Below are 26,208 nucleotides of genomic sequence, written 5' to 3'. Positions count from 1 at the left end.
ACTACTATGAGATAGGAAGTATAAAAAGAAGAGCAGATTTAGGATGAAAGATATATCCATTTCAGATATGTTGAGTTTGAGATGCCTGTAATATACCATGATGACACTGTTTAGTATATAGTTGTCTTGAGGTGCCTTAAGCTAGGGGGAGAAAACTTAGAATGTAGATTTGAGAGTCGAGAGTAGAGAGGGAGTAGCTAAAACCATGAAATTGGATGTGATTGTCTGGGAAAGCATATAAAGGCACAGGCCAAGGATGAAGCTCTGGGTAACACATGTATTTTAGGGTCAGGCTACAAATAAAGTTTGTGTGTAGAGGCAATTAGCATTTTACTGAGCAATCCCTCTACGTGGTGGGCCCCGTGCTAGGTGGTACTTTGTTTCAAAACCTTTATATACCATCTTATTTAGTCCTTAAAACAATTTCTCAAGGCAAGGTAACTGATACTGGTCATTTTAAATTTACAGATTAGGAGATGGGGATAAGGGATATTAAATATTTGTGAAAGGTCTCAGGGCTAAAAGTGACTGTGCTGAAATAACTAAAATCCAGGTCTGATTCCAAGGTCAGACTTTTCCTACTTCACCACTCTTGCTTTCCACTGTCATACTATTCAGCATGGTTTTTCTGTACTGAACCGAGTAGGCCTGTAACCGATTATTTAAAAAGCCAAAACGGGGGCGCCTGGCTGGCTCAGTCGCAGAGCGTGTAACTCCTGATCTCGGGGGTCGTGAGTTCGAGCCCCACGTTGGTTGTAGAGATTACTTTAAAAAATATAAGCAAATACAAAAATAAAGCCAAACGTCGTCGTGTATCTGAGCCTAATGTAACACTGTGTATACTTCAATTAAAAAATAGTAAGTAAAATAAATAGCCAAACTTCAAAGAGGTCATCAGACGCTACATTACCGGGTGGGATAAAAAGAGGAACAAGAGGTGACTTTATTTCCCTTTTAAGAGTTATCTTAAATAAACAGGTAATCACTTTTGGACAGGATGGCAGAGCTCAGAAGCCACGATCTCTGGGAACCAGAATCAGCTGAGGAAGTAATGAGTAACCCTATGATCAGACTTCTTCATATCTTAAAAGATTTACATTCTAGCTGACAAACCGACCGAGCAGACGAAGGCTGCCCGTCTTCTGGCTGATGTAGAATAGGCGTCGAGGGCCAGCTTTGTCAGCGAGTTTCTCAGCGGAGAAGAAGGGGCGAGAAGACCAGGGCTTTAGGCCTGGGGAAGAGGTGACTGTCCCAGGAATCCCAGAGACACCACCACTTTCACCTCCAGCAGCCCCTGGGAACCCAGACGCCGAAGGCCAGAACCCTCCCCTGCTCCCCTTACTTACTTTTTTGATATTGGACTTGGAGGCGGGATGAAAGTCCTTCTTGCACATGAAATTGGCGAAAGACTTCCCCATCCTAAAGCCTAAGCTGGGGAAGGTAGCCGCGGGACCTGTGAACAACGTAAACAAACACTGCCGCCTAACCGGAACTGCGCCGCCAGGGCGAGCGGGAACTTCCGCGGTCAAAGGTGACAGCTTCCGGCGACTAGCGCCTCCGCCGCCCCCAGCACGCCCTTCCCCGTTTCGTTGAGGGTAGGTCCTAGGCCGGGGGAGGGGCGTAAACGGGGGCGGGGCGTGCGTAGCGGAGGGGCGAAGTGGGTAGCCGCGAGGGGCCGTGCGGGCGGGACCGAGGGGCTGCGGGAGGTGCCACGGGTCTGAGGTGAGCGGGTTGTGGGCTGAGCGCCGCCAGCTGGGGTGTGGAGTGTGTGCTGGGTGGGGAGGGGTGTTTGAAGTTTGAACCCTTTAGTCTGGACTCTGACTCGGGTTCCATGAAGTTTTCCGCACCGATTTTCTCGTCTGCGTTGTGAAAACAGTAATTCTCGCCCAAACTGTAGTACGTTCGTATGGATCAAACGATGTGATGTTTCTGAAAGCTCTTGGTGAACTAAAGCATATAAAATAGAATGCCAACTCCACAAGAGCGAGGATTATATTTTGTTACCAGCTGTACGGTGTCTGGCTCAGAAAGATGTTCATAAACATTTGTTGAATGATGAATGCGTACTAGGAGTTCGTAAAGGCTCTCAAACCTTCCCTTTCTAAGTGGGCTGGGTGTTTTCCTAACTAGGTGGCATGTTTCCTTGGCATCTCGTAGGACGCCTGTTAAGCCGGCACTGATCATCTCGTGCCGCTTGACGGCCCTTGAGACTCCAGGGTTTTCATTGGACGTGGCTACTACCGCTAGGGGATCCACCAACCCAGTCCTCTCCCAGGGAGGCAGTGGGTGTGATAGCAAGAATAAACCTTTCGTGAGAAATTTACTCTTCTGTCCAGTAATAACTATAACAGCTTTCTTTTGCGTGTCTGGTATGTTTCATGCACTATGCAAAAAAGCTTTACACATTGTCTTATTAAATTCTAATAACAGCCTCCTGAGATATTTACCGACGAGACAGAAGGCTTAGATAGAGATTAAATAGCCTGCCAAGGATATGCAGTGGTAGAAATAACTTTGGAACACAAAGAAAAGGCGATCCAGGACATAAAGTTTGAGATTCACACAGAAAAGAATAGCAGCTATCGTATAACTGAGGAACTATCCATAGCTGAGGAAAAGAGACAAGTCTTAATTCAGGCTAAAGGTGTTTCTTTCTTACTTGAGTCATTTTGATTTTTTAATGAAACATTTATTAGATTTATGTTGTTTTTAAATTGCTAGCCTCTATTTGTATGAAGCCATTCTAAAGTTTGGGCATCGTAAAGGAAAGCAGGAAACTCTAAAAAAATTATGTCCATTCTGGAAGCGAATATATTCTACCAAAATTGAGGATTTAAGATTTTCCAAATCACAAATGAAGACACAATCTTGATACTAAATTCTACAATCAGGATTTACAAGTTATGTATGTGAACTTCTTCCTGGAAATATCAACAAAAACAATATTTTTGTATTTGTCTGATTCAGTGAGTTTTTAAAAATTTTAGTCGTCTCAGTATTATAATCTGTGTATTCTTCTCCAGCTCAGCATTATGTTCTGAGTGTATTCTTCTTGTTTGAGGAAATATTGGGACTTTTCATAAGTTCAGGTGATGAGAATACAAAGATTAATAAAGTGTACTCCCAGCCCTCAATGATCTTACTATCCAGGAAGAGACTCCTATATGTGCACAAATATGGAAACTCATATGTGTACACAGATATGGTCTTCATAGCAGTAAAATGCAGGCTTCCCAAATATGGAAATAGTGAAAGGAGATTCAGGGAAGACTTCAGGAGAGAAAGATCTTAGAGGATAAATTTGACCTATAGACTAGAAGAAGATACTGGTCATTGCTATGTTCTTACTGATTCTTGTAGTACAAGATTCATTCCCAAGTCGTTTTCTTACTGATTTTTGTAGTACAGTGTAAAGTTTAAACTTTAACGAACACCCTTTATTAGGTATGGCAATAACATCTATTGGTTATCAAGTAAAATTCTTTGTTTTGTATATACTAAAAATGTTTTTCTCCTTTTATTTTGAATCTTCTATATGTTTTTTAGTTTTTTAAAAAATGGAGCCTTATTCCTGTGATACTTTTGTGGCATTACCTCCAGCAACTGTTGGTAACAGGATTATTTTTGGAAAAAATTCAGATAGATTGTGCGATGAAGTACAAGAGGTAGTTTATTTTCCTGCTGCAGTTCATGATAACCCGAGAGAACATCTTCAGGTGGGTGAAGTACATGTTTTGTTTTTCATTTTTTTTTTTTGAAGTACATGTTTTGTTAGCAATAGTTTTCTTTAAAAAATGTCATAAACAGCTTTTTTTTTTTAAAAAAAATACCTAGCTATTTGGCAGGAACTATAGAAGTTAAAAATTCAAGGATTTAAATTTGAAAAATAATTTGAGTCAGAACTAGATTTCTGGTCTTATATTTCAATGATTTGGAGGAAGCTGAAATAACAATAAAAATAATTGTTAATTCTTTGATCAAATATTTGAATGTTTATCATACGCAAGCATGTCAAATAGGGCAAAGATTTAAAGTCTGCTGTCAAGACCAGTTCTGTCTTCCAGGAACTTAGGGTCTAGTAGAGGAATAGGATGTGTATGTAACTAACCCTATTATAAAATAGGGTGGTTTAAATGCTCAATTTAAGTAAGAGCAACAGTTGTGACAACAGTGGAGAAGGAGCAGTTAATTCAGACTAGAGATCAAGGAAGTCTTCACCAGGAGCTGGGGTTTCAGCTGGAGTTGGATGGACAAAGTATTCTGATTGGTATAGAACAGAGAAAGTCATTCCAGTCTCTGGAAATAACAGTTTTATCATCAAAAAAAGGCTTATGGGGCCCTGTGATATTACTATTAACATGCATTTTATGCAGTCCATTTGGTAGTATACACATTAATTAAAGGATCCTTTAAAAATTATTAAAAATCCATTCAACAAGGGCGCCTGGGTGGCTCAGTTGATTAAGCGACTGCCTTCGGCTCAGGTCATGATCCTGGAGTCCCAGGATCGAGTCCCGCATCGGGCTCCCTGCTCGGCAGGGAGTCTGCTTCTCCCTCTGACCCTCCTCCGTCTCATGCTCTCTGTCTCTTCTCTCTCTCTCAAATAAATAAAATCTTTAAAAAAAAAAAAAATCCATTCAACATGGAACTTAAAATGTTTCACATTATGCTTTTATTGCTAAGTTATGTATTTTTCAGATTTCATTTTATTGCTATTCTAATACTAAAATATATTAAATATTAGATGTTTTCTGTATACAGGCCTTTTTTTTCTTTTGCGAGACTATTTATTCATCTTAGATCCATTTCCACTTTCTCTCTTTATGTTTAAATTTCTCCTATTCTGTAAACCAGTGGTTCTTATTCTTTATACTACCACTATACTACTTTATAGTATAGTTTATATATAGTATACTATATATATAGTAGTATACTATATACACACACACACACACACACATACACACACACACACCCATCACACCAGATGGGTGACTTCCACAGGTTATGTAGGCTTCTATAGCAATTCTCTTGTATATAAGGGCTACCAAATGGGACTTATGTCACTAATTAAGAAATACTGGACATTGAGATTGAGATCCATTCCCTTTAAACTTCGACTGAATACATCTTCCTCTACAAAATGTTTCGAGATTTCACAACTAGAAACTCTCTCTCCTGAGCTTACGTTAGCACCTCACTTTTACTTTTCTTAATGGCCCTTATACTTTACATTTTGTTGTATTTTAGTTAGTGTGAAGGTCTTAGTTTCTTGAAAGCAAGATTTGTATCTGATTCATCTTTATAACTAATATATCTCTTAGAGTGCTTTGTAGTAAGAGATGCTTAATAAATATTTGAATGAATAAAAGCTTTAGGGTCAATTCTGAATAAGTTTTAAGGGTAATAACTTTATTATAGAAAATTTTAAGTTAGTTATACTTTATTTCATAGTGGGCATATCTTCTGCTTGATTTGTAAGATTCTGAAACTTGATAACTTTTTCTTTTTTGGTTTTATGGTTGTTGCTATGACTTTCTTTACAGTGTACTTACATAGAAATTGATCAAGTTCCTGAAACATATGCTGTTGTTCTTAGTCGCCCAGCTTGGTTATGGGGGGCAGAAATGGGAGCCAATGAGCATGGAGTTTGCATTGGGAATGAAGCTGTATGGGGAAGAGAAGAAGTTTGTGATGAAGAGGCACTACTGGGCATGGACCTTGTCAGGTTATTTTTTAATTATATTTTTTCAGTATAGAACTTGTCTAACACTCTTACAAGTTTTATTTTCCTATTTTTCCCATATTTTGGACATTGATACTTTATAGTTTCTGTTAAAATGCTTCAGAGTACAGACATACCTCATCTTATTATGCTTTGCCTTATTGCACTTCACAGATATTGCAGTTTTTACAAATTGAAGGGGTGTGGCAATGTTATGCCCGGCAAGTGTATCAGCACCATTTTTCCAACAGCATTTGCTTACTTCGTGTCTCTGTGTCACATTTTGGTAATTCTCACAATATTTCAAACTTTTTATTATTATTATATTTGTTATGGTGATCTGTAATTAGTGATTATAACTTGGTGAAAGCTCGGATAATGGTTAGCATTTTTTTTAGCAAGGAAGTCTTTTTAAATCAATTTTTAAATTAAAGTATGTAATTGTTTTTTTAGACATAATGCTGTGGCACACATAATAAACTATAGTATAGTGTGAACATAACTTTTATATACACTGGGGAACCAAAAAATTCACTTGACTCACTTTTTGCGATATTCATTTTATTTCAGTGATCTGGAACTGAACCTGCAGTATTTCTAAAGTATGCTTATATATGCATGTAATTTGCAGACTCAAAGATCATTAATTGGGAGAAGGGAAGGAGTTGAAAATTATGATTCGTTTATGTGAATTATGTTAAGTACCTAACATACTTTATCAGACCTTAATTAATTCTCACAGTAGCCTCATGGGCTATATATTATTATCCTCATTTTATAGATGAGATACTGAGATAAAGCAACTTGCCAATAAATTACCAAGTTGGAATTTGAACATTGATCTATGATTCCAAAGACTTTGTTTTTATGATTCCAAACTGACTTCAGAAGGAATGGCTTAGAAGTTGGATTTCAGTTTATCCATTAACTTGAAAGAACTTTTGCTTTGAATATAAACAAAAAATCTCATGTGCATGAAATTGTTTAAGAGAAATGATGGAAATTTAATCTGAGAACTTTTATATTTTTATTTTAGACTTGGCCTTGAAAGAGCTGATACAGCTGAAAAAGCCCTCAATGTCATTGTTGATCTATTAGAAAAATATGGCCAGGGTGGAAATTGTTCAGAGAGTAGGATGGTATTTAGCTATCACAATAGTTTCCTGATAGCTGATAGGAATGAAGCCTGGATTCTGGAGACTGCAGGGAAGTACTGGGCTGCAGAAAAAGTACGAGGTATGGACAACTTTTCATGATTTGTTTTTTTTTTAAATTTGTCTTATAATGAATAAAATAACCCCTTTAACTGCAGACATTGCATTTAATTGTTTCTCAAGATTTATAATCCAGTGCAATGAAGGGTTGAACTTCAAGGGAAATGAAAAAATTTGAAAGAATGTTAATAGTGAAAGAGCACTACAAAGGGCTTTTCTGAAAAAGAGAAAAAGGTAGTGTTCTCTCTTTTCCATATTATGATACTAATTTTATATAACCTGTATATATTTTCTGTGCTGCATCTCTTGGTTGTTTTAGTACTTTTCTACTTCTTAATAACCCCTTGCCATTTCTTCCTCTTTTAACTTTGGGCTGAACTTAAACATTTTATTGTGTGTGGATATGGAGGTGAGGAAGGGGGAGTGCTTCTGGGGATTGGTGTCTGTCAGTTAGTGGCTGGAAAGAATATGTTGATACAATAGTAAAGAGTAAACATTGAGTAAAATAACAATTTGATTGTTTTAGGATGCTTTGCATGCATTTTTTTCATGGTTTCTTTGTGACCATATATTCCTTTCATTTTTCAAGTGATGAAATCTGGAAATGTGAAGTGCTTTAGTTGAGGCAGCGATTGAAAGACTTAGAATTTAAATCTTTCCATCCTGACTCTCAGTTCAATATTCTTTCATTAGAATAATGAAAGTATAATTTCATTATACTCAAGCATGATCATGTACTTTTTATGTACTTACTTCCTGGATCTCCTAGTTTTACAGGAGAGATAATTTGCACATGTAAAATATTAAATGGTGCCTGAATGATTCAGGCACATAGATGATGTGAACATTTAGAGAAAGGAAAAGTCATTGTGGGCTAGAGAAATTCAGAAAGTCTTCATGAAGGTAGCCTTGAGCTTTGGAGGATTTGGATGTTATTTTTTCAAAATAAGTCATTGCCAGTTGTTTTGATGACATTTTATTTTATATTTTACCTGTTTTTATTTTGCATAATATATAAAATTGAATTTAGACTATTTTCTTATTTTATAATTGGCCTGATTGTACCACTAGCACTCTTTATTTTATTAAGTGTGCTAAATGCAAGAGAGAAATGAATAAATGTATTCTGTTGAGAAAGATAGCCCTACCTAGCCATTCAAAATGAATGCCTGCATTGAGTGTAATTATCCAGTTGTAGATTAACTTTTCCAACTGGTTTCTCTTCCTATTACTAAAGGAGCCCAAGAACTACATAATTAAATTTTAGTGAATTATTAGATGGAAAACTCCTCTTCCCTGTCTGATTCTATCATGATGTTATTCTAGTTTTTGTAGTGAGAATATCCCAAGTATGACTTTGTTAGAGTAATTTAATTAATTTCTACTTAGCAGACTGTTACTCTTTTTTTTTAATTTTATCAAATCTTTTTTTTTAATTTTATCAAATCTTTTTTTTTTTTTAAGATTTTATTTATTGGGGTGCCTGGGTGGCTCAGTCATTAAGCGTCTGCCTTCGGCTTAGGTCATGATCCCAGGTTTCTGGGATAGAGCCCCACTTCAGGCTCTCTGCTCAGCGGGAAGCCTGCTTCTCCCTCTGGCGCTCCCCCTGCTTGTGTTCCCTCTCTCTCTGTCAAATAAATAAATCTCAAAACTCAACAGTAAAAAGACAATCCAACCAGAAAAATGGGCAAAAGACAGGAAGATATATTTCACCTAAAGGGATATACAGATGTCAAAAAAGCACATGAAATGTTCAATATCATTAGCTATTAGGGAAATGCAAACTAAAGCCACAATGAGGTATCTCTCTACTTATATCAGAAGAGTTAAAAATTTTTAAATGACACTACTAAACACTGGTGAGATGGTGGAGAATGGACCACTTAATCATTGCTGGTAAGAATGTGTAGCTACTCTGGAAAACAGTTTGGCAGTTTTTTAAAAAAACTAAATACACAACTACCATACTACCCAGCAATTGCAATCTTGTGCATTTATCCCAGAAACTTACATTCACACAAGAACCTGTACACAAATATTTATAGCAGCTTTCTCCATGATAGCCAAACACTAGAAACAACCCAGATGTCCTTTAACTTGTGAATGGTTAAACAAACTGGTATATACCATGAAATAATACTCAGCAATAAAAAGGAAGGAACTATTGATATATGTAATAACCTGGATGAATCTTTAGAGAATGCTGTCAAGTGAGAAAAGAAAAAAAAGGTTATATGCTATATGATTTCATGTGTATAATATTCTTGAAATGACAGTAATAGAAATGGATAACAGACTAGTGGTTCCCTGGGGTTAATGAGGGTTTAGTGGGGGTAGATAAGTGGGTGTGCCCATAGGAGGGCAACATGAGTGATCTTTATGGAGATGGAAATATTCTAGATCTTGACTGTGTCAATACCAATAGTTTAGCTGGGCTATTATACAAGATGTTACCATTGGGGGACACTGTGTAACGGGTACACAGGATCTCTGTATTACTTCTTACAACTGCATGTGAATCTACAATTATCTCAAAATAAAAAGTTTAATTAAAAAAAAGTAATTCATTTATCTTTTTGGGGGCAGGGAGAGAGAGGGAGAGAGAAAGAGCGCAAGCAGAGCAGAGGGGGGTAGAAGGGACAGAGGGAGAGGGAGGGAGAGAATCTTAAGCAGGTTCCACACCCAGCGCAAAGCCCGATGCAGGTCTGTCTCATGATCCCGAGATCATGACCTGAGTTGAAATCAAAAGTCAGACACTTACTGGACCAAGTCACCCAAGCACCCCTATTTATCTTTTTGAGTATGTAATAGATGAGATACACATGGTACAAAATTTAGAAGTCTATATTCGCATTTTAAATAGTGATTAAGAATCATAATGTACAGATAAATATAACATGTTAAATGTGATTTTTCTTTTCCCTTCCCCTCTTCTTCTTTGAAAATAGAGGGAGTTCGTAATATTTCTAATCAGCTTTCTATAACAATCAAGATTGATCGGGAACATCTAGACATGAGAAACTATGCTAAGCAGAAAGGTTGGTGGGATGGTAAAAAGGAGTTTGATTTTGCTGCAACATACTCTTATCTTGACACAGCCAAGATGATGATTTCACCAGGCAGATACTGTGAAGGCTACAAGCTTCTGAATAAACACAAAGGTAATTTTATCACTGAAATAATATCAGAATGAAAAACTATATTTTGCCTGTGTATAATGTGGGTATGATAAAATCTGGTTTTGAAGGAATTATTCTTAGTAAAGATACAGTTTTATTAAACTGAAATTTTGTAAACTAATACAAGCTTTTTTTCTTGAGATGAGTGAAGTGCTGTATAATTCTGAGAGGATAATAATTCTTTTTGAATGACAGGTTTAGATTCACAATCCTCTGACCCCTTTTTTCAGTTTTTACTAATATTCTTAAACAAAATTGGGATCATTTTTCTCTCGCTGTGTCTGTCTCTGTCAGATAAATAAAATCTTAAAAAAAAAATAAAGATTTTATTTTTTGACAGAGAGAGAGAGAGAGTGAGAGAGGGAACACAAGCAGGGGGAGAGGGAGAGGGAGAAGCAGGCCTCCTGGCGAGCAGGGAGCCCGATGCGGGGCTCGATCCCAGGACCCTGGGATCATGACCCAAGCCGAAGGCAGACCTTAACAACTGAGCCACCCAGGTGCTCCTCATGTGAAAGGTTTTTTTTAATAAGGTTTCTTAATGTTAGTCATTTTATAAATAGGTTATTTAGACTTTTTTTTCATGTAGATGGGTATGTCGGAAATGCTAAAATGTGTTATTCTAAGGAATTTTAGATTTACTATTACTGTAAAAGTAGAGACTAAGTAGCAGTTGCAGCAGTACCTATTCCCATTTGTTAAAAGCTATCGGGCTGGACACTGTGCTAAGTGATTGCATTATCTTCTCTAAGGAACTATGTGAAGTAGGTATTATCTTCATTTCACAAATGAGGAAAGTTTGCTCTTCATTTATCTCCTCTATGAAACTGAAAAAAATGGACTCTCTTATTTGAGCTTATATTTCTCTCAGCACCTAGTTCAGTGTCTTGCACTAGTATGTTGTATGTGTTTAATACGTTTTTTTTATTAAGTTAACAAAGGATTGTTAGTTGAATTAAATTAAATTGTAACTTACAGATAATTTAACAAAGATCACTGTTGTGTACTTTTTTCTGGCAATAACTTAGAGGTTCAGGACATAATTTAGGAAGTATTCCTAAAAAAATGAAGAAGAACAACACATAATTAAGGTAGAGAGGAAAATGTCAAGGATCCTAGGGTTTAACTGGGTTATTGGACAAAATAAAGAAAAAAATAGAGGTAATTATAAATTAATTAGCTACTGCATCATAGTAATTAATTCTGTTATTTTTAAGTACAAAATAGCTGGATTATATATAGATTTAAAATGAATGCATGATTATAGCAAGAGTTGCATCTGACCTGAAACTTCTTTTTCTCCCCAAGAATAACGTACAGTTCATCCAGCTTTCTGTGCTTGCCAAAAGAATAAATGTCTTTCCAATACTTTCATAGAAAATTGTCTGGTAGTACATTATAGTTAATTTTTCCTATGATTTTTCTAGGTGGAAGAGCCTACCCTTCTTCTTTCCAGCTACCTGATAGCTATTAACTGTGCTGCATGTATATCCAAATTGTATCTATATTCACTCATGTATTTTAAATAACTAGTTTAAATTGCAGTGAAATTGCACCCTGTGTTTTGCATTCATTTTACTGAACCCTGCTACTGCAGTCTCAGTACTTATTCAATGCTTGCTAGTGGATTACTTATAGCTATCCTACTCAAGTGATCATGTAAATCCTCCCTTTATTTTGAGAATTGTAGGTTTTGAATACAGAAAACATTTTCATAATACCTGTATTATCGCAGCGTTATGGTTCTGACACTGTTTTCATTAAAACTTGCCATTTATAGGAATTTAGATTTGAATCATTTTAAAATCTCACTAGGTGCAGAAACTATGTGTCTGATAGATAGGTGTGGATGGTAGGCTTTTGCTTTATTGTTTAGTTTTAATGTTAAGGGCTGTTTTCAGATACACCCTCTTTTTTTCTTCCTGCATTTTCTCAAAATTAATAAAAGATTTGTTCTTATAACAAGTTATCTATAAATTATTTTTCTTGAATTTGAAGTCATAGCTATCCTAAGGAGAAATGGAAAATTTGCTATTAACATGAAATAGTAATGTATATGATTGACTGAGGGTATAATATTAGATTATTTTATATGGAAGTCAATTTTATTTTAATTTTAAATGTCACAGAATCACATTTTTAGTACAGGCTTGCTGTAAGCTTTTTTCTTTTAATTATTCCCTTATATCATGGGAATGGAGGGAGGAAATTCTTGCTTTTCATGCTCTCTTTGTCTTTGTGAGTTATTTCATTTTTTATTCCTGTACTGTTATTATAGTAGGGTATTAGGAGAGAGGAGACAAATACCTGTGGTCAACCAACTGTGTTAAATGAAAGTTATTTGTTTCTATAGAATGAATTTTAATGCAATAGTTAAACATTTCCAATATAAAGTATGTGAAAATATCTGATGGCAGGAACTATATGTTTTATGGGTTTTTTTTTTTTAACTGTACTTTTTATAATATAGGTCTATCATGTTCGTTACTATTATTGAAAAATTGATACTACTTGAGGGTAAAAAGGGATTGATGGGAGGCTCAATACTGGAGTGGTTAAAAGCACTGAGCTGGACTTCTGCTTCTGGTTATCAAGGAATAACTAGTATTACACTAACCTCCCCCCCAGAATAACTATAAAAGCTGGAGGAATAAAAACAACTGTTTGAAGGTATAGGTGAACACCCAACATGGACATGAGGGCCTAGATCCAAGAGATTGAGGAAAGATTAGCTATACTCTGAAAAGTGCCTGACCTTCTATGTCACAATTTCTCCTTAAAGCAATTTTTGACTTCTAAGCAGCACAAATGTAGGATGAGATACTGAGAAATCAAGACAAAAGTAGTTGCTAAGAGCCTAAAAAGCTAAGTAGAGATTTGGGAATCTCACAAGGCCTTAGGGACACACTTAGATCTAATAGCCAACCAGGAAGAGGCCTGGGAAATATCCCAGGCTTTCAGCTGAGACCCCAGAAAAGCTACAATAGGGAATAGACCAGTCTCAACTGGATCAATAGGTAATCTACTTATATTCTGTCTGTTTTCCAGAAGAAAATTAAATCCTCTGTTGAGGAAAACATCATGAAGAACTTCTATAAACTTTCATCCATAGTGCCCAACATTCAATAAAAAATTATCAGACATGCCAAGGAATAAGACTAAGTGACTGAAAACCAAGAGAAAGCAGACAGTAGAAAGTGACCCACTGGTATCCATAAACTAGCTTCATCAGACACAGACTTAAATTAGTATGTTTTGGGTGGGTGGGTGGCTCAGTCGGTTAACCGTCTGCCTTTGGCTCAGGTCATGATCTCAGGGTCCTGGGATCAAGTCCTGAGTCAGGCTTCCTGCTTGGCGGGGAGTCTGCTTCTCCCTCTGCCCCTCCACTCATGCTCTCACTTTCTCAAATAAATAATTTTTAAAAATTATCTTTATGATCATGTTGCAGTAGTTAAAGTTACATTCTTGCCACTTTTGGAAAAATTACACTGGATTTAGTCATTGTTCTAAGAATTAGCATATTAAAATTCTAACCTAAATTTTGTTGACTATAAGCTTATACAAATTTATTTTTGTAATATTATTATTTCATTTTAAAGACCTAATCAGTCCTTTTCCTCCACTATTTACCATGAAATTTTGATTCTTATTTTAAATGTGGTGCTTTAAATGGCTATTTTCTAGTACCATTTTCTTTTGATAATGAGAATTTCTTGTATTTATTCAGGGGAAGGCTTTTAAACCTATTCTGAAACTCTTCAGGAAAGATCCGTTTTTGAATTGTTAACTGTGGTCACCCCAACTGAAATTGGACTAGGGGACTTTCACTTCTTTACATTCACAGAGCTACATATCTATGTCAAAGTGCATCAATATCTATCTCTCTGTTTCTCCATTTCCTAGGACAGTGCGTGGCATTTAGTAGATGCTCAATAAGTATGTACTGAATAAATGAGAACTAAACAGAGAAAAATCCCATTCTTGTCTTTAGAGAATTTATAATCTAATGGCAGAGATAGGACCAATATATACAAAAGATCAGGAATGCTTATAGGAAAGGAGAACCTTATTCCAATTAAGCTTAATGGTAAGTTTTAATTTGAAGGAGTTTTAATTTGATTCAGGGGAATTGAGAGTCAAATTTTTGGGAAGAGAATTATGACATGTTAGAAGAAGGTATTTGGGCTACTTTTGGAGGACTGCATTGTGTAGGGATAAGATTATTCATCTTGTTATTAGGAGTTAGATCTGGAACCACATCTTTGACTATGGAAATGTATAGCAAGGAGCAGAGCTGTCTGAAGGCATGATTGGCTTTTTAAATTTTTTGGTGGAAATACCTTGCAAATACGGAATTCTGAGGGTCTCTGTAACAATGGTCATGTTGTGTTTGCTAAAGAGAAAATAGATTTTTTTCTATTTTTCTAAAAGAACTTAAAATATCAAACTTCACATACGAAAACAGAAAACAAAATATAATGCAATCTATTTTCATCACACACAATGGACATTTAAGTTTTTTAAGTAGTCCAGCAGAATTATGTTCATAAAAATTCTATTAACCAGGGACGCCTGGGTGGCTCAGTCGGTTAAGTGGCTGCCTTCGGCCCGGGTCATGATCCCAGGGTCCTGGGATCGAGTCCCACATCAGGCTCCTTGCTCAGCAGGGAGCCTGCTTCTCCCTCTCTCTCCCTCTGCTTGTTGTCTCTCTGTCAAATAAATAAAAGTCTTAAAAAAAAAAATTCTATTAACCAATAATGTGTTTTGTCTCCTTCATTCCCACTCTGGTTACAATTCACACTTTCAGATAAGGGTATTAAAGTCAGGTACAGAAATTATTATAGGAAAAGTAGTATATTATTTTATAAAGAACATCTTGTATAATATTGGAAACCAAGCACAATATTCTCTTAATATTTTGTTCCCAGAATGGATAGACTCAGATAGTAGTTACTGATATTGTCAGTTCACTGCTAACTAAATACATCTGAAAAATTTTTGTTAAGGGCAACAAGACTGAGCATATTTTGCATTTTTTATTCCTTCTTAAGAAGTTACGATTTTGGGCACCTGGGTGGCTCAGTTGGTTAAGCGACTGCCTTTGGCTCAGGTCATGATCCTGGAGTCCCGGGATCGAGTCCCGCGTCGGGCTCCCTGTTCAGCAGGGAGTCTGCTTCTCCCTCTGACCCTCCCCCCTCTCATGCTCTCTCTATCTCATTCTCTCTCTCAAATAAATAAATAAAATCTTTAAAAAAAAAAAGTTACGATTTTACCTGATAAATGGTTTTGAGACTTTGTATTTTATATTTTCTAAAAAAAATCTTCATTACAACAGTGGAATGAAACTAATATTTGTGATACAAGGTTTGTTTAGAGTCAATCTCTAATTTATACCTAGACTATTATCTCATGTTATATATTATCAATATAGAGAAAGCAGCTCATATTTACAGTATATCAATCTACAAATTCATATGGATTTGATGATTTTTAAAATGATTTCCCTAGGAAATATAACTTTTGAAACAATGATGGAAATTCTCCGAGATAAACCAAGTGGCATTAATATGGAGGGAGAATTCCTGACCACTGCAAGCATGGTTTCTATTTTACCTCAAGACTCCAGCCTTCCTTGCATTCACTTCTTTACTGGGACTCCTGATCCTGAGAGGTAAAGTCATAGAATATTGTAAACCAGCAAGGGGTCAAGGAGTGGGGTAGTCATTAGTCTGTTGGTGATTTTGCCAGGCTAAATTTTCTTACACAAACATGACAATAATTTTTGGATGCATTTTCTGTTCAGGTTGTAGTCTGCCATTTCCATATGTACATAACTGCCGTAACTATTCTCATTTTTATAGGAGAATATGTTAATAGATTCTTGTATGCAGTTATCCCTACTCTCTTTCCCCAAATATATTTAAGATTGTTAAGAAAAGAAAAGTAGATGGTTTTCTTTTGTAGATTCAATATTACAATATTAGATGATTAATAACAGTAAAAAGATTAAATGATATAGTTGAGCTGGATTTAGATGGTTACTTATCTGCTCGTATCTAGAAAATACATGCATATAAAGTTTAAGCTATCAGTAGTTGAAGTTATATCTAAAGTAGGATTTGTACAGACTATCTTTAGTCATTAGTGTCTCTCATAGAACTTAATGTACATTACATTATAGTATTATGTACATGTACATGTATGTTATCTTATAGTCACTGTCTCCTAGTGTTATGGTCTTTCATGTTATTAAAGATATTTTCAAGAAGATGGGATGAGACTCATGAATACCTTAATACTGCTGCTGATTTTCATGCCAAATCCTAATCCTCAATCTATAACACTGAGGATTGTTCTTACCCTTCAACTGTGGAGTTTGCAGTAGAAAATGATGAACTATAATTTCACTTGGCACTGTTTCTGTGCCAGCCCCTTTGTTAGGTTCATGGGAATACTAAATAAAGTGTGCTCCCCAGCCCCAAAGGAGAGAGCCCAGTGTACCAGGAAAGACAGACATGGGTATAACTAGTATGACAGGAACAACTAGTATATAACAAATTAATAGAGACTAGAGGGAATCTTAAAAGATTTAGAATAATGCTGAATATTTTTATATCCCCACAAGCCAATTTAATGAAGACTTTTTCTTCTAGATCGATTTTTAAGCCTTTCATATTTGTACCAAATATTCCACCACTATTGGATACCAGTTCACCAACATTTGAACTTGAAGATCCAGTTAAAAAGAAGCCACGTTTTCAGTTTAAGCCTGACAGAAGACACCCACTCTACCAAAAACATCAACAGGCATTGGAAATAATAGATAAAAAGGAGGTATGATTAAATTATATTGTTTTATCATTAAGAATGGTTTCAAGTATGATTCAATCCACATTTTGAACTTTAGAATTTCAGCTTTCTTTCCTTCCTTCATCAAAATAGGTTTAAAAATAGTTTAGATGTTTAGATTATAGACCTGTAATTGAAGGTTAAAAATAATGATTAAGAATGCATTGTGAGCCTTTCCGCGCTACCCAGGGAAGTGTCCATATGGCATTGCTTTGCGTTCCCATCGTAACTTAAAGGGAAACTTTCACAATGTCCGGAGCCCTTGATGTCCTGCAAATGAAGGAGGCGGATGTCCTCAAATTCCTTGCAGCAGGAACCCAGTTAGGTGGCGCCAACCTTGACTTTCAAATGGAACAGTACATCTACAAAAGGAAAAGTGATGGTATCCACATCACAAATCTGAAGAGAACCTGGGAGAAGCTCCTGCTGGCAGCTGGTGCCATCGTTGCCGTTGAAAACCCAGCTGATGTCAGTGTCACATCGTCTGGGAATACTGAAGTTTGCTGCCGCTGCTGGGGCCACTGCCATTGCCGGCCACTTCACTCCTGGAACCTTCACTAACCAGATCCAGGCAGCCTTCCGGGAGCCGAGACTTCTGGTGGTTACTGAGCCCAGGGCTGACCACCAGCCTCTTACAGGGGCGTCTTATGTTAACCTGTCTAAGGCCGACTCTCCTCCGCACTATGTGGACATCGCCATCCCTTGCAACAACAAGGGAGCTCACTCGGGGGGTCTGATGTGGTGGCGGCTGGCCAGGGAAGTTCTGCGCATCCGTGGCACCATTTCCCGTGAGCACCCGTGGGAGGTCGTGCCTGATCTCTACTTCTACAGAGATCCTGAAGAGATCGACAAGGAAGAGCAGGCCGCTGCTGAAAAGGCTGTGACCAAGGAGGACTTTCAGGGTGCGTGGACGGCTCCAGCTCCTGAGGTCGCTGCTACTCAGCCTGAAGTCGCAGACCGGTCTGAAGGCGTGCAGGGGCCCTCAGTGCCTATTCAGCAGTTCCCTACTGAAGACTGGAGCGCCCAGCCGGCCCCTGAAGACTGGTCTGCAGCTCCCACTGCTCAGGCCACTGAATGGGTAGGAACAACCACTGAGCGGTCTTAAGCTGCTCTTCCACAAAGGCAAACAAAATGGAAATAGAAATGGGAAAGGTTGATGGAAAATAAACAGTTTGTAAAATTAAAAAAAAAAAAGAATGCATTGTGAATCTTTTAGGGAAATTTAGTATGTTAAATGTAATAACAGTACCTAACATGTACTGAGCACTTACTATCCAACAGCATCATGGTACCATTACACAGAATATTTTATTTAATCTTCACATTCTTTATGAGTAGCTACTATTATTATGTTCATTTTACTGATAAAGAATCTGAGACTTAGGGAGTTTAAGCAGCTTATTTCGTTTATATCTCACACCAAAAATGACAAAGCTACTGGAGGGCAGTTAACATAGTCTCTTACATAACGTTCCGAATCATATAGCCTTAGATTAATTTTAATGGAAAGTGCTTAACACCCCTTAGACTTAAAATAATAATAATGAGTTGGAGTTTTAAAAAAATGATGAATCCTTGTGATTTTTAAATGTAAGCATTAGAGAAGATTAACATATCATCCAAAATCTCATCTCTAGAAATAAGCAGATATATTTTGGGGGACACAGATAGATACACACATAGATTGACAATTTTATAATATCCATACTTCTTCAGCTTTCTTGCCCTCTTCCCTCTCTGCCCCAGAGATAAAAAATAGACTAGAAGGAAATGGAAGGGCTACCTAGAGGTTTTTTACAGAACCATCAACTCACTTCCTTCAATGAAGGAAAAGATGTGCCATCTTATACCTTATAGCTTATACCATCTTATACCTTCTCTCACCTGTTTATTGCCTATAATTCCTTTTCTTCATCAAGGTATATACATTTACATTCTTTCTACATAACTAGTATTACACTAACCTCCCCCCCAGAATAACTATAAAAGCTGGAGGAATAAAAACAACTGTTTGAAGGTATAGGTGAACACCCAAAACAGTTAGGACATGAGGGCCTAGATCCAAGAGATTGAAAAAAGATTAGCTATACTCTGAAAAGTGCCTGACCTTCTATCTCACTTTCTACATAAAGTGAATTAAATTAATTGTCCTCTAGGTAATTATTTATTGACTTTTGTCTGTAGTATGTTTGCATGGTTGCCATTCCCCTGCCTGCTTTGCTTACGCTTAAAGCAGATAGTTCTGTCCAGACCTGCTATTTGCTGTGAATTCTTGACACTATTCTTGCTTTATTTTTTTATATTATATTTATTTTATTTTATTAAAACTGTGAGTGTAGGGGCACCTGGGTGGCACAGTCAGTTCAGCGTCTGACTCTTGGTTTCAACTCAGGTCGTGATCTCAGGGTCATGAGATTGAGCCTGACATGAAGCCCAGCATCGGTCACGTGTGGGCCCCATGCTCAGCGAGGAGTCTGCTTAAGATTCTCTCTTCCTCTCCCTCTGCCCCTCCCCTCCTTCAAATAAATCTTTAAAAAAGAAAAAAAAACAAACTTCGAGTGTAAACACTTTTTGTAGCCTGGTGGCATGGAGTGAGAGGCAAGCAGTTTGTCCTAGGAGTCCATTAAGTGTGCTGATGAAAGCCCAATCCACTGGCCATGGTGTCATACACTGCATGAGCTTGGCTTACCCTCCAGACTCAGCACAGCTCTGTGAAGAGTGATGAGTCCTTTGGTTCCTCTTGCCTTGATGCTCAAGTTCCTCAGTGATATGTTTCAAGACTGTCTGCTCTGGGGGGATTTCCCCTCATTCCTCCCTGAGCAGCCTCCACACTGCACTAATTGCTTACTATAGTTCTCAAGAGTTGTCAGCTTCCTTTTCCCCTCAATACTGCTTCTGGAAGGTTGGTTTTGTAGACTAATTATTAAATATTTGTTTAATTAAATTACTGATTGACATTTTTCTAAGTAATACTGAAATTAAAATTTAAAGGCTGTTGTTACTGTTTTAGGCTTTACTTAATAGGCATTAAATGTTGATTGACGACAGAAAGTAGTGGAAAGACAATAGAATTTGAGGGAAGAAGTGTCAAAGAGCTGGGTTCTAGTCTTTTTTTTTTAATTTAAGTATAGTTGACACACGATGTTAACATTAGTTTCAGGTGTACAATATAGTGATTGGACAACTCTATACATTATATACACCCCAAGTGTAGCTGCCATCTGTCACCATATGCTATTACAATACCATTAACTATATTCCTTATGTGCCTTTTATCCCCCGTGACTTATTCATTCCATAACTGGACATCTGTATCCCCCTCTCCTCTTCACCCATTTTGCTCACCCCCTCACGCCCCTCTCCTCTGGCAACAATCAATCTGTTTGCTATGTATTTATGGGTCTATTTTTGCTGTTTGTTTTGTTTTTTAGATTCCACATCCAAGTGAAATCATATGGTATTTGTCTTTCTCTGGTTCTAATCTACTTTTATGTCTTAGAGAGAGTCAATGCTACTTTTAATTTACATTTTTTTAAAGATTTTATTTATTTGAGAGAGCACACACACAAGCATGAGCGGTGGGGAGGGGTAGAGGGAGAGGGAGAAGCAGGCTCCCCGCTGAGCAGGGAGCCCAATGGGAGGCTCCATCCCAGGACCCTGAGATCATGACTTGAGCCGAAGGCAGCCGCTTTTTTTTTTTTTTAAAGATTTTATTTATTTATTTGATAGAGAGAGACACAGTGAGAGAGGGAACACAAGCAAGGGGGAGTGGGAGAGGGAGAAGCAGGCTTCCTGCGGAGCCCAGAGCCCGATATGGGGCTTGATCCCAGGACCCTGGATAATGACCTGAGCCAAAGGCAGATGGTTAACAACTGAGCCACCCAGGTGCCCCCGAAGGCAGCTGTTTAACTGCTTAACCAGCTGAGCCACCCAGGCGCCCCTTGTTTTACATTTCTTGATTACTAATGAGGTTAAAAATCTTCTCATATGTTTATTGGCCATTAGTATTTCCTCTTAAATGACTTGCCTCTTCTTTTCCTTAGCCTATTGTTAAATTGTTTCTTGGTTGTTTTTGTCTTTTGCCTCAAAGAGGCAAAAATATGTGAGTTTTGAGTCTGTTATATTGCAGATTTTTCATCAGTTTATTGTTTAACTTTTTTGTCTGACAAAAAAGTTTTAAGTTTAGTCAATTACATTTGTTAGTCCTTCCCTTTAAGGCATCTTGATTTTATGCTTGAAAAGGCCAGCCTCACCTCAAAATAAATATAACTTCTGTATTTTTTTTCCAGTATGTATATGTGTGTTTGAAAAAAATATTTAGTTCTTTAATTTGTCTGAAATTTATTTTTGTGTATGTTAGGAAGTAGGGATTCTGTTTTCCAAGAGCTGACTAATTATTCCAATACCATTTGCAGACAAAATACATTTTTCCCACTGATATGGAGAAATGTAGCATTTCTTCAGAAAAAGTCGATACAATTTGATTTTAAAGTCCACATTAAGGTTAAGAATCTTTGTTTTTTGGAGTTCTGTGTCATAATGGTTCAAATTTTTAAAATTATGCTCATTTTCTTTATTTTTTTAAAAATTTTATTATGTTATGTTAATCACCATACATTACATCATTAGTTTTTGCTGTAGTGTTCCATGATTCATTGTTTGCATATAACACCCAGTGCCCCATTCAGTACGTGCCCTCTTTAATACCCATCACCAGGCTAACCCATCTCCCCACCCCCTTCCCCTCTAGAACCCTCAGTTTGTTTCTCAGAGTCCATAGTCTCTCATGGTTCATCTCCCCCTCCAATTTCCCCCCTTCATTCTTTCCTTCCTGCTATCTTCTTCTTCTTCTTCTTCTTTTTTTTTTTTAACATATAATGTATTATTTGTTTCAGAGGTACAGGTCTGTGATTCATCAGTCTTGCACAATTTACAGCACTCACCATAGCACACACCCTCCCCAATATCTATCACCCAGCCACCCCATCCCTCCCACCCCACCCCCCACTCCAGCAACTCTGTTTATTTCCTGCAATTAAGAATTCCTCATATCAGTGAGGTCATATGATACATGTCTTTCTCTGATTGACTTATTTCGCTCAGCATAAGACCCTCCAGTTCCATCCACGTCGTTGCAAATGGCAAGATTTCATTCCTTTTGATGGCTGCATAATATTCCATTGTATATATATATACCACATCTTCTTTATCCATTCATCTGTCGATGGACATCTTGGCTCTTTCCACAGTTTGGCTATTGTGGACATTGCTGCTATAAACATCGGGGTGCACGTACTCCTTCGGATCCCTACATTTGTATCTTTGCAAACACGAAACCAGCCCCACATGAAATATTGGAAGGGGTCCTCTAAGCAAAGAGAGAGCCTAAAAGTAACATAGACCAGAAAGGAACACAGATAATATACAGTAACAGTAACCTTACAGGCAATACAATGGCACTAAATTCATATCTTTCAATAGTTACCCTGAATGTAAATGGGCTAAATGCCACAATCAAAAGACACAGGGTATCAGATTGGATAAAAAAACAAGACCCATCGATATGCTGTCTGCAAGAGACTCATTTTAGACCCAAAGACACCCCCAGATTGAAAGTGAGGAGGTGGAAAACCATTTACCATGCTAATGGACACCAAAAGAAAGGTGGGGTGGCAGTCCTTATATCAGACAAATAAGATTTTAAACCAAAGACTGTAATAAGAGATGAGGAAGGACACTATATCATACTTAAAGGGTCTATCCAACAAGAAGATCTAACAATTGTAAATATATATGCCCCTAACATGGGAGCAGCCAAGTATATAAGCCAATTAATAACAAAAGCAAAGAAACACATCAACAACAATACAATAATAGTGGGGGACTTTTAACACCCCCCTCACTGAAATGGACAGATCATCTAAGCAAAAGATCAACAAGGAAATAAAGGCTTTAAATGACACACTGGACCAAATGGACTTCACAGATATGTTCAGAACTTTCCATCCCAAAGCAACAGAATACACATTCTTCTCCAGTGCCCATGGAACATTCTCCAGAATAGATCACATCCTAGGTCACAAATCAGGTCTCAACTGGTACTGAAAGATTGGGATCATTCCCTGCATATTTTCGGACCACAATGCTTTGAAACTAGAACTCAATTACAAGAGGATGGTCGGAAAGAACTCAAATACATGGAGGCTAAAGAGCATCCTTCTAAAGAATGAATGGGTCAACAAGGAAATTAAAGAAGAATTTAAAAAATTCATGGAAACAAATGAAAATGAAAACACAACTGTTGAAAATCTTTGGGATGCAGCAAAGGCAGTCCTAAGAGGAAAGTATATAGCAATACAAGCCTTTCTCAAGAAACAAGAAAGGGGGCGCCTGGGTGGCTCAGGTCATGATCCTGGAGTCCCGGGATCAAGTCCCGCATTGGGCTCCCTGCTCGGCAGGGAGTCTGCTTCTCCCTCTGACCCTCCCCCCTCTCATGTGCTCTTTCTCTCTCATTCTCTCTCTCAAATAAATAAATTAAATCTTAAAAAAAAAAAAAAAGAAACAAGAAAGGTCTCAAATACACAACCTAACCCTACACCTAAAGGAGCTGGAGGAAAAACAGCAAATAAAGCCTAAACCCGACAGGAGAAGAGAAATAATAAAGATCAGAGCAGAAATCGATGAAATAGAAACCAAAAGAACAGTAGAACAGATCAAGGAAACTAGGAGCTGGTTCTTTGAAAGAATTAATAAGATTGATAAAACCCTGGCCAGACTTATCAAAAAGAAAAGAGAATGACTCAAATAAATAAAATCATGAATGAAAGAGGAGAGATCACAACCAACACCAAAGAAACACAAACAATTATAAGAACATATTATGAGCAACTATATGTCAGCAAATTAGATAATCTGGAAGAAATGGATGCATTCCTAGAGATGTATAAACTGCCAAAACTGAACCAGGAAGAAGTAGAAAACCTGAACAGACCTATAACCACTAAGGAAATTGAAGCAGTCATCAAAAATCTCCCAACAAACAAAAGCCCAGGGCCAGATGGCTTCCCAGGGGAATTCTACCAAACATTTAAAGAAGAATTAATACCTATTCTTCTAAAATTGTTCCAAAAAATAGAAATGGAAGGAAAACTTCCAAGCTCATTTTCTTTCTTTCTTTCTTTTTTTTTTTTTTTTTATGATTTTATTTATTTGACAGAGAGAGACACAGCAAGAGAGGGAACACAAGCAGGGGGAAGTGGGAGAGGGAGATGCAGGCTTCCCGTGGAGCAGGGAGCCTGATGTGGGGCTCGATCCCAGGACCCTGGGATCATGACCTGAGCTGAAGGCAGACGCTTAATGACTGAGCCACCCAGGCATCCCCAAGCTCATTTTCTAATGACTTTCTTCTTACATACTTTTTCTCTCAGTACCTACCCTGTAACTGGTTATGGTAATTCATCAATAACTTAAAAATTGCTTCATTCTGTAAAAGTCATGACCATTTGCCCCCTTCTTGAAACAGAGAGAAATCATAGGGAGGAATCATCGAGAAAATGTCTTTTCTTTTAGTTTCTTTCCCTTGAATACTGCTGTTCTTTTTCCTTTGTTGAATCTGATAATCCTGATTTTAAATATAGAAGATCCAACTTCATAAAAATATCTTAGCCTCGAAGAATAAGGAACATTGATGATATGAAAATTGATTACTTATGACAAAAATGCTGCTTAAAGCTATACTATCAAAATAAGATGTTTAAGTCAACTATTTGTAGTAGCTATATAACAAAGCTTTCAAAATAAAGATTCATTAAAAAAATATCTTGGCCTCAATTTTCAGCAACGTTCCCCATACACAGTATCATAATTTCAATGGTTCTGTTATTTGTCTTTTAGGTTTCTTGCTTATAGACTAATCCTACACAGTTACTCTTATCTTTTCTACTAAAAATACCTAATAAATTGGGGTTAATCATTAATTCAATCTAGAACAATGATTTTTCCTGAAGAATTTCATTCCTTCTATATCTAAAGAATAAGAGGAAGGGAACCAAACTATAAGTGGAAACCGGAATGAATATATCTTGTCCATTGAGGTGAGTTGGAATTTGGTTAGACGTGTACGTGTGTCTGTGTGTTTATTTATTTTTATTTTTTAATTGTTCAGGAAAAAGCCAAAACCCTGTTGGACAACATGAAGAAACTGGAGAAAGAACTGTTCAAAGAGATGGAATCAATTCTTCAAAACAAGCATCTTGATGTGGATAAAGTTGTTAATCTCTTTCCTCAGTGTGCAAAAGATGAAATTAGAATTTATAAGTCAAACATTAGTCCTTAGTGGTCATATAAATGGTCAGCAATCTTCAAAGTCAGAATCTATCATCTTGGTAAATGATATAACCTCATTTGAGCAGATCTGATTATTCTTTAATAGCATTTACATTAATGGCCTATTAGAACTACAGATAGCCTTGCTGAAATATTGAGAAAGAAAATAACATTGGAATTAGGCACGTATATCAGGGGATATCCAGGAGGTATTTCAGGTATTTACTTGTGTTTTGTTTTTTTTTTTAGCCATAATACCTTTTTAAAAATTATAATAATTTAATATTCAATTCTTTATGAAGCATAAAATATTAAAATAATGCATGGATTTATGTTTATTATAGTTATGTATTATCCTCAAATAATTTTCTCATTTACAGCAAGAAAGTAGATTTTTCTTTAGTAATGGAAAATATTGTTTCGACTAATGAGTTTTTTCTCATTAGGTACATGTTAATCATCCCTAACAAAATATTCTAGATTTACACATTATCTTATTACACTTTTATTAAATTCAGACATGCTTTTTTGTCAAGACTTGGCTGACCAGTGAGCTTTTAGCTCTAATTATCAAGCAGTTTTTCAGGTATGCACCTTTATAGGCTTTTAATATTTTTAGAAGAGCTTGTCTGGGGATTAGGAAATGGGATAAGGGAACTAAGACCTTAGGAGATACTGTTTCTGTGTCTCGAATCTTTCTCAAATTTTATTTTTGTTCACTCAGTAAAAATAGTAACAGGAGTGAGATAGTGGCAATGAAATAGGATTGCTAGTGTATTATGAACATTAGAGTGTCTAATGTATTATGAACATTATAAATGAGTAATATCTACCCAAAGTTTATAAAACTTTGTTAAAGTTACATAGAGATTACCAAGACTCAAAGTTGCAAATAATAAAAGAAAAATCCAACTCAAAA

At 36.8% G+C, this 26,208-nt stretch overlaps 2 protein-coding genes and 1 pseudogene across 4 annotated transcripts in view; 2 read left to right on the top strand and 1 right to left on the bottom strand.

Annotated features, from left to right (window-relative positions):
* Positions 1-1,540, bottom strand: part of CIR1 (corepressor interacting with RBPJ, CIR1) — a 38,399-nt gene extending 36,859 nt beyond the window's left edge. The window contains exon 1 of the mRNA XM_035007733.1: positions 1,347-1,540. Within this exon, the coding sequence (XP_034863624.1) occupies positions 1,347-1,418 (72 nt within the window). The 5' untranslated portion in view covers positions 1,419-1,540. The remainder of the gene's footprint in view (positions 1-1,346) is intronic.
* Positions 1,536-26,208, top strand: SCRN3 (secernin 3). Of its 3 annotated transcripts, none has more exons than XM_035007736.1 (8): positions 1,536-1,595; positions 3,547-3,716; positions 5,547-5,728; positions 6,762-6,961; positions 10,038-10,100; positions 15,624-15,786; positions 16,769-16,949; positions 25,129-26,208. In XM_035007736.1, exons 2-8 carry the CDS (start codon positions 3,558-3,560, stop codon positions 25,297-25,299), a joined length of 1,119 nt encoding a protein of 372 aa, XP_034863627.1. In that variant the 5' UTR covers positions 1,536-1,595; positions 3,547-3,557; the 3' UTR covers positions 25,300-26,208. The 3 variants fall into 3 exon arrangements, with proteins under 3 accessions (XP_034863627.1, XP_034863625.1, XP_034863626.1); XM_035007734.1 differs by having other exon boundaries at positions 9,888-10,100; XM_035007735.1 differs by lacking the exon at positions 1,536-1,595 and adding an exon at positions 1,652-1,722 and having other exon boundaries at positions 9,888-10,100.
* LOC118012317 lies at positions 17,194-18,392 on the top strand (annotated as a pseudogene).

The sequence above is a fragment of the Mirounga leonina genome, unplaced genomic scaffold (genome assembly GCF_011800145.1).
Source record: "Mirounga leonina isolate KUSES-001 unplaced genomic scaffold, KU_Mleo_1.0 Mir_151, whole genome shotgun sequence".
Classification (NCBI taxonomy): Eukaryota; Metazoa; Chordata; class Mammalia; order Carnivora; family Phocidae; genus Mirounga; species Mirounga leonina.
The sequence above is the reverse complement of the archived record's forward strand: the minus strand, read 5'-3'. Positions and strand labels throughout refer to the sequence as shown.